An 8,901-nucleotide genomic window follows, 5' to 3' on the forward strand; every position below is an offset into this window, starting at 1 on the left:
GCATTGTACATTTTGGTCAATGACATGAGACAAAGTATATGTGAACTGCTGTATGAAAAGTGAATTTACTCTGTAAATCTTCACCCAAATTCTAATAAAAAAAAAGAAAAAAAAGAACAGAAGTGTGCCTTTCATGCACATAAAATGTCCAGAATAAAGAAATTCTTAGAGACAAAAAAGCAGATATGAGTTGACAAGGGCTGAGGAAGGGGAACATGGAGAGTGACTGCTAAAGGATATGAGGTTTCTTTTTTAAGGTAATGAAAATGTTCTAAAATTAATAGAGATGATGGTTGCACAAATCTGATGATATTAAAAAGCACTGAATTGTACACTTTAAAAGGGTGAATTCCGTGCCACGTAAATTCCATCTCAATAAAGCTATTATAAAAAAGTTACACTTCACATGTTGAGACACTCTTGAATAAAGAACAGACCTCCTCAAGGACACTTTTCTATTTGAACGAATAAAATCAACAATTTCAACAAAGAATTGTTAAAATGAAAAGTTAAATCAACTAAATTGATATTAGCAATAATAGACATCACTAAGAATCAAAGTTAAAAGCAAAGTAGACGATTCCTGGGCTTTGGCATCAGAAGATCCTGTGTTTGACACTTGTCTCTACTATTTCCCAAGTAAACATTACTTAGAAACTTTCTGAACCTCATGGGGCTTTTAGAAGTAAATGAGAAAGAAGAATGAAGAAAAACAAAGACGCACGGAAACAAATGGTCCAAGCGACTGGTATACCACGTGATCCTCAGCCTATATGACTATGAGACCAGAAGAACTAGATGGTGCCTGGCTACCACTGTCAACCACTCAGAAGAGGATCTGTGTAGGAGATCCTGGATAGAGTGGGAAAACAATGTGTAACAAAACTCAAAATCATTCAAGGGACCATTGAGACTATGGCTCCTAGCTGCCATTCAGGTCTGGAATTGAACCCACCCTTGTGGCTTCCAGCCAAATAAAAGATAGGTGTATGAGCTAAACATTTACATTAGGTAGATACACTCCTTGGAGAGATCAATCATGGGAGAATGGAAGCGATGTATATGCTGAGGGAGACAGCTGGAGGGTGGGCAGGAATGCATGGGAGGGAAGGACACAGGGAAGAGGTAACCATGGGGAAGAAGTGGAAAGGGAGCTGTTGCATTGTGGGAAACTGCAGTCAATGTCATGAGACAAAGTGTATGTGAGCTGCTGTGCGGAAAGTAAATTTCCTGTGTAAACTTTCACCCAAATCACAATAAAAATTAAAACTTCAAAAGAAACAAACAAAATAAAGAAGTAAATGAGAGAAACTGTGACAGTGCCTTCCTAGAATGTCACACTAAAAGTTGAGCCTTTCCCTTCATATAGTCTCTTTGCTAAAGTGGGTAAATGTTCCACTTGTCAGAAAGGACAATATTCTTCACCTACCCCAATTTCTACTGTATTTTATTGGTCTCAACCCACTCATTCCAACACCAAAATATAGCTGCACCAGTCTTATGACCATCAGATTGTTTTACATCTCCCAAAATGGAATTTCCTACCTATCTTCTGAAGCATAAATGTACTTAAAAGACATAAATTCTATATCCATTCATAAAACCTGCCCCTGCTAAATATGTCCCATACATTTCTTCCTTTTGTAAAATTTTATACAAAATTTATAATGTTATTTTATACAAGATTTATAATATGTAAATCATTCAGATTTGTCTGCAAAACTATTTTCAAAACTATTCAGAGAGGCAGATGTTACAACAAATTTTTTAAATGAAGTTATTACTCCTTCTACCTTCACTACAAAAAATAAGTAACCATAACCTGCATGTTTTCTTTAATACGTTATTACTTTTAAAATTCTGACCTGTAAGTTTTAATTAAAAATTAACTTTTTCAAACTAAACCTTTGTGTACCTTATCGCTGTTGTTGCTGTTTGGTATCAAGTCAATTTAGACTCATAGTGACCACATGTGATAGACTAGAATTCTCCACAGCCATAGTTTACTAGGCTGTAATCTTTATTTGAGTAGATCACCAGGTCTTTCTCTCGCAGAGAAGCTGGATGGGTTCAAGCTGCCAACCTTTCAGTTAACAGCCCAAGGCTTAAACACTGCACCATCAGGTCTCGTTTTTTATACTTTACTAAGTCACAAATTCAATAAATAAAGCCACTAAATATGAGACTAAGGAACCTCTCTCTAGTCAGGGAGGTAGGAAGGCTCACTGTTGTACAAAATCACTACTTCTCTATTCTTTCAGGATGGTCCTTGGGAAGAAAATGCAAAGAGAACCAACTCCACACATTAGTACTAGCAAAACGTAAAAGGGAAAGATGAAGGATGAAGAGATACAAAAATTACTCACAGCCTCAAACTGTAAATGGCTATCCTTCAAGAAATCTTGAATCTTGTCCTTAGGTAAAATACTGAATCGAAATCGCAGGAGATCCATTTCCTGTTGTATGAACCAGCGTCTAAGATCCTCACTGAAATGGAGATAGTGAAATTATAAATATAAATTAAAAATCCAATGATTTTTAATTCCTAGAAATGTTTACAAGGCAATATCCAAACATGAGCAAGATTCTAGATGAAGTGAAAACATATGAGTCTTCTATTATAATAAAGAGAATATGACTACCATATAGTACAATTTTCCAAGGATGTGTTGGATATGGGGGTAGAGGTCTTATGAGCATAAAATTAAAACAAGTAAATACACCATGCTTGGAACCCAGCTACAATATTAATTATTAAATAATATAAAATAGTTCATAGTACTTAATGTATTTAATAATAGTCATGTATATTAGAAAATGGGAGATTCCTTTAGTCTAAAGTAGTTTCATCAATGCCAAATAAACACCAAAGTGTTTTAAAAACTAACTTTATCTCTGAGTAGATTATGATCAGATAAACTTTGCAAACTAAAGTTTGTTTACAACTTTAAAGTCAATAATTTCACTACATTTAATACACAAATATATCTCAACTTAAGAAAAGCCAATATCATTAATCTACAAAATATAAACAGACATTATTCTTAAGCTATAGACTGCATTTAAAATATGACTTTTTCCCATAGATGACTTTCACAGACTGTCAGCAATTAGTTTTACTGCATAAATCAAATAAACTACACATGCTTTTAAACAAAACACAAAACGTAAACTCTAGGAACAAAGGTGATAAATAATTTTTCAATTACTATTATCTTGGAATAGTAAACAACTTAAGATCCTCACTTAATAAGCCTATGAGAATAAAAAAAACAATCATAAATATGTTACTTGGCCAAAATTAATACGGAAAAAAACATATAAAGGGAAAAAAAAGAAAAACTTGACTCCTTTCTCCCTCTGGATGGCACTACTGACTTACAAAAAACCAACTACTACAGGAAACTATCTTAGAACTATGACGAACCTATACATTTCAACTACTAAAAACCTAGCAGGTTCAAGTACGTGTTTGATTATTTCTTATAAATATTACCTTTTCCTAAAGAAATCCTTTCCAATTTTAAATCCCAAATAACGAACTCCACCCATAATGTTAAAAAAGTGTTTCAACAAGTAAAAAAAATATTTCAATAGGAATTTTTTTCTATTTTTAGCGAACTTTGTCTCAAACAATTCACTGCAACAATGTTCAATTCATTAAAGTTTTAATCAGTATGTATTGATCTTCCCAAAAAAGGAGTTGGTACCTTTAAAATATGGTACACTTGACTTCTTTTCCTCTATCCATAGACAGGGAAAAGTTTACTGTGCAAAGCTGCCTACTCTTACAGACAGGTACTTGAGAAAAGAATGTAAAAGGAACCAACTCCAGACATCAATGCCAGCACTTGAGGGCAAAAAGGAGGGATAAGTGGTGAAGATAATTGGAGAAAAGTAGAAGAGTATTAACCCATGTACCACTGGTCCGTTATTTTGAGCTTTCCAACATTCACTCAGCACATGTCAACTCTCCATGCACCAATTTACAGACCAAGAGACCAGATTTGACTGTGAGAGCATAATGTATACTCACGACTGGCAATAAGCAAGGCGCAAAATAAAGTGAGAAATATGATCTCTTCTTCGTGGTTCATATTCATCTTCTAAGTTTTCCTTAAAAATAATGACACAAGAATAAAATAAATTCATGTGTTTCAAAAGCACAAATTTCATAATATGCTTTCCAGGATAATTATCATTTTACTTACGTTAGCAATATGGTGAAACTGAAAATGAACTAATCTCAATAAAACTTTGAAGCCCATTATTTTTTTTCCTATCTGTCAACCCCTCCACTCTTAATTTTCTTTTCACCCTATGCCCTGGGTGTTCAACACTTTCATTACCCTCAACATAAACCTGCAACATCTTTAATTTCAATCATCTGGCAAACCTAAACTCAAAATTAATCTACAGCTACATTCTGCAGTACTATTCCCAAAATGCTGAGTACTTCTGAACTAAGAAAACATAACTAAAGGAATTTAGAATTCTAGAAATTCATGGCCTCTAACCTCAACTGGACCTTTACCAATGCCAAAACCAAACTCACTACCATCAAGTCAATTCCAACTTAAAGCAACCCCCTTTGGGTTTCCAAGGCAGTAAATTTTTATGGAGTAGATTGCCCAGTCTTCCTTCTATGGAGTGGCTGATGGGTTTGAACCGCTAACTTCTGATCAGCAGTCAAGCACCTTAGGCACTATGCCACCAGAGCTCCTTTTACCAACGTCAAGGAATCCTTATTTAACTTTAAAATAGTAAGAGTGAACATGTCTCAATGCTTACTAGGTATTCTAGTTCTAAGTATTTTTCACATATTAATCCCTTTAATCCTTAAAATAACCCTATAAAGTAAGCACTATTTTATCTTTATTTTAAAGATGAGGAAATGAAGCACAGGGAAATTATATAACTTTTACAGAAACAAAGCTTGTAAACAGCAAAACTAGAATTAGACACATAATCTCCTTCCTCACTTCTCAGAACTGCTAACCAGAAGGGTGGCAGTTCAAACCCATCAACCACTCCATGGAAGGAAGACTGGGCAATCTCCTTCTGTAAAAATTTACCGTCTCGGCAACCCAATGGGGGTCGTTATGAGTCGGAATCAACTTGATGGCAGCAGGTTTGATTTTTTTTTTTTTTTTTGGTTTAGTGGCCTCAAAGCCCCTACTAAATTGCCTCTCCCTTCCTTCTCAGCAGGTAATTTCACCTATTTTACAATAATAAAAGCCATGAGGCAGAGACACCTTTAACCTCAAGTTTCTGCATCCACTTTGTTGCACAGCCTTTCCGTCCACCTTTATGGATGAAGTCTCTCTAGTTCCTCCTACACCTAAATTCTGAATCCAATTTGTTCTGCCTTGTAGAACCGTGATTTATCAAATGCTATCTATCTTCAAGCTCACCTTTCCTTTCTCTTCTAGATCTTTCTGCTCAACTTAAAAACATGGTGGCATAGTGCCTAAGGCATTTGACTGCTAGCCAGAAGGCTGGCGGTTCAAACCCACCAGCCACTACTCAAAAGGAAGGTTGAGCAATCTACTTCTGTAGTGATATCACCTGGGAAACCCAAGGAGGGGTTGTTTATGAGTCGGATCCAACCCAACGGCAGTGAGTTTGGTTTGGTTTTTTAAGCATCTCCTGCCATATACATGTGTATATCCTCTTTTCCTTACAATTCTCTACCTTCTGCCCTATTTCTCTCATCTCTTTAGCTAAACATTTTAAAAAGTAAATATTCTATACTCAACTCTTCACCTTCCTCCTCCAACCACTACCATCAGTATCACTTCTGTCCCAATCTAAAAAATCCTGCCCCACTATTAAATCCAACGGGTACTGTGCAACTCATCTTAATGACCTATCCCTAAGCTTGTTGTTGTTGTTGTTTGCCGTCGAGTCGGCCCCGACTCATAGCGACCCCTCCTTGGGTTTCTGAGGCAGTATCACTACGGAAGTAGGATTGCCCAACCTTCCTTCCGAGGATCCCTAAGCTTAGTAGTCTTAAAAAGTATTCCCATTTTACAGAAGAGGAAAATGAATTATTGATAGGTTAAGTAACTTGCTCAAGCTCATAATACAGTGAATAATATATAATAATATGTTGTTTGTTGTTATGTGCCATTGAGTCGGCCCTGACTCATAGCGACTCCTCCTTGGGTTGCCGAGGCAATATCACTACAGAAGTAGATTGCCCAACCTTCCTTCCAAGGAGTGGCTGGTGGATTTGAACCACCAGCCTTCCAGTTAGCAGTCAAGTGCCTTAGGCACTATGCTACCAGAGCTCCTATATAATAATATAGTAAATGTAAATAAGATATAGTGAATACAGTAAATGGTAGAGCCACGATTTGAATTTAGGCATTTTGTCTACATGGTTGGTGCTTTTAGCCACAACATTTTCAAAAGCTTAAACCCAACTGCCATTGATTTGATTCTGACTCCCAGAAACCCTATAGGGCAGAGTAGAACTGCCCCACAGGGTTTCCAAGGCTGTAAATCTTTACAAAAGCAGACTGTCTCATCTTTCTCCTGCAAAGTGGCTAGCAGGTTCAAATCCTGACCTTTTGGCTAGCAGCCCAATGCTTTAACCACTGCCTACATGGTTCCATATCCTATTGCAGCCTGTTGGTACTGGGTGGTATCCTGTTCATTTCCTTAACTCTAAGTATAGTCTGTAAGTGTGGCCACTATAATGAATTATTGAACCCAAAGAGAAGCAGAGAGTGCTTGCTATGGTAGGGAAGGATAATGTCAGAATTCATAAAGAAAAAAAAGGTTGGAGGGTGGAGTTATGTCTGACCTCTACCTCACAGGGATCAGCTCTGGGCTGTTCTTGATTCTCATTATCCCCTTGAAGTTAGACAAGTTCTGATGCCCCCATACCACCATTTTACACCAGCCTTCCTTGATTTCCATGACACTTTTATCCTGGTCCATCAACCTCTCAGGCAGCTTCTTCCCAATCTTCTTTCCAGATTCCAATTCAACTTCACCTTAAATACTGGTATTCATCACATTCTGTCCTCTTATCTTCTTTTCTTACTTTCCTAGGGTGCTCTGACCTGCTCTCACTGTTTCCAACCTTCCTTGAAATCTATATTCCCAGTAGACCTCTGTCTCTTAAATCTAGATCTATATATCCAATTGCCCACTAGACATCTCCACTAAAACCAAAACACCAAACTCCCTGCCACTGAGTCAATTCCAACTCATAGCAACCACCTTTGGGTTTCCAAGGTAGTAAGTCTTTACAGAAGTAGACTGCCCAGTCTTTCTTCTGCAGAGTGGCTGGTGGGTTTGAAGTGCCAACCTTCTGGTTAGCAGTCAAATGCGTTAGTCACTAAGCCACCAGACATCTCCACAGGCACCTCAAATTCATGTCCAGAACCAAACTCAATTATCATCCTTCCAAAACTTGCTTCTCCTTCTATAAATCACAACTCAAAATATCACTACTACCCATCTAGTTGCCCTAATTAGAAACCTGGATATCATTCATAACACTTCCCCATTCTCGTCCTCCTGCAATTTTTCACTAACATCTTTTTTATTTATCTTATTATTATTTCTTTAATCAGTCCTCGCCTCTTCATTTAGTTCAGACTCTCATCATTTCCAGACTCCTGTATCCCTCCTACCAGACATAACCATCCCAATCTATTGTTGGCAGTCATCTTACCAAAATAAAAATCTGATCACATTTCTCAAGATGCAGCTCCAGCACGAGTTCATCTGGAAAGCCTTCCCAAACCTCCCTAATCTGAGTTGAGTAATTATATGTGCTCTTGGAGCTCCTAGAACACACATCCAATAATAGCATTCGTCATTCTATATTGCACTGATTCTCAATCCTGTGCAATTTTGCCCCAGAGGGGGTATTTAGCCGTGTCTGGAGACATTTTTGGTTGCTACAACTTTAAGAGAGAAAATGCTACTGGCATCTAAAAGGTAGACCCAGGGATGCTACTAAATATCCTAAAACGCACAGCTCTCACAACAAAGAATTATTGGCTCAAATGTCAATAGGGCTAAGATTGAGAAATACCACTATATTGTAATCATCTGATTATATGTCCATTACCCCTAAGAGACTATAGGTTCCTTCAGATAATCTATGCTATATTAGTGTTCATAAATCCTCTGTGTCTAATACAAGACTTTTCCCACAATAGATACTCAATTCATTAGTATATACCAACTGAAGGAATTTTTTCTTTCTTTCTTTCTTATTTTACTTACTCTGTAGGAAAACTTGAGCCTTCGAAGCTCAGCTTCTAACTTATTCTGGTATTCATCAGTTCCTTTCATATGGCTTACACCAAGATTTTCAACTGATTTGAGCACTAAAAAAAGAAAGAGAAAAAAGGTATCAATGCAAGGTAATGAAAAAAAAAAAAAAACTAAATTCAAAACAAATAAAATCTAGAATCTGTTTGTAGTTCCACAAATGCCTGCTTATAGAGGACAATGTAAATTTTATTTTCTGCAAGTATATTATATAAATCATGTTTCTAGAAAATAATCTTAATTTACTTATAGAAAATGTCTATGTCCCACAAAACCCAGCATTATCCACCACTAGAGATTCTCACCTAAGAGGTAGGAATGGTGGATAACCACTGCAATACTGAGCCACCTGTTGACAAAGAAAGAACTGTACTCTTCTAGTGCATCAGGGTAGAAAAAAGATTAACCACCACTGTTCACATCCTTTATACAAAGCTGCCCATTAGGGCTCTGCCAGTGGCTCAGTGATTAAGGCATTCAGGGGCTAATCAAAAGGTCAGTGGTTTGAACCCACAAGCTGCTCTGCAGAAGAAAGATTTGACAGTCTGCTTCCATAAAGATTTACAGCCTTAGAAACCCTATGGGCAGTTCTACTCTGTCCTA

General features: G+C 36.9%; 1 protein-coding gene across 1 annotated transcript in view; it reads right to left on the reverse strand.

The window, feature by feature from the left end:
- PRIM2 (DNA primase subunit 2) overlaps positions 1-8,901 on the reverse strand; it is a 500,367-nt gene that overhangs the window by 489,862 nt on the left and 1,604 nt on the right. The window contains exons 2-4 of the mRNA XM_007945630.2: positions 8,251-8,354; positions 4,037-4,116; positions 2,367-2,487 (exon numbers count right to left, since the gene is read on the reverse strand). Of these exons, the coding sequence (XP_007943821.1) occupies positions 2,367-2,487; positions 4,037-4,116; positions 8,251-8,354 (305 nt within the window). The remainder of the gene's footprint in view (positions 1-2,366; positions 2,488-4,036; positions 4,117-8,250; positions 8,355-8,901) is intronic.

This window comes from Orycteropus afer, unplaced genomic scaffold (genome assembly GCF_000298275.1).
Source record: "Orycteropus afer afer isolate SDZICR_OR568_19922 unplaced genomic scaffold, OryAfe1.0 scaffold00140, whole genome shotgun sequence".
Lineage (NCBI taxonomy): Eukaryota > Metazoa > Chordata > Mammalia > Tubulidentata > Orycteropodidae > Orycteropus > Orycteropus afer.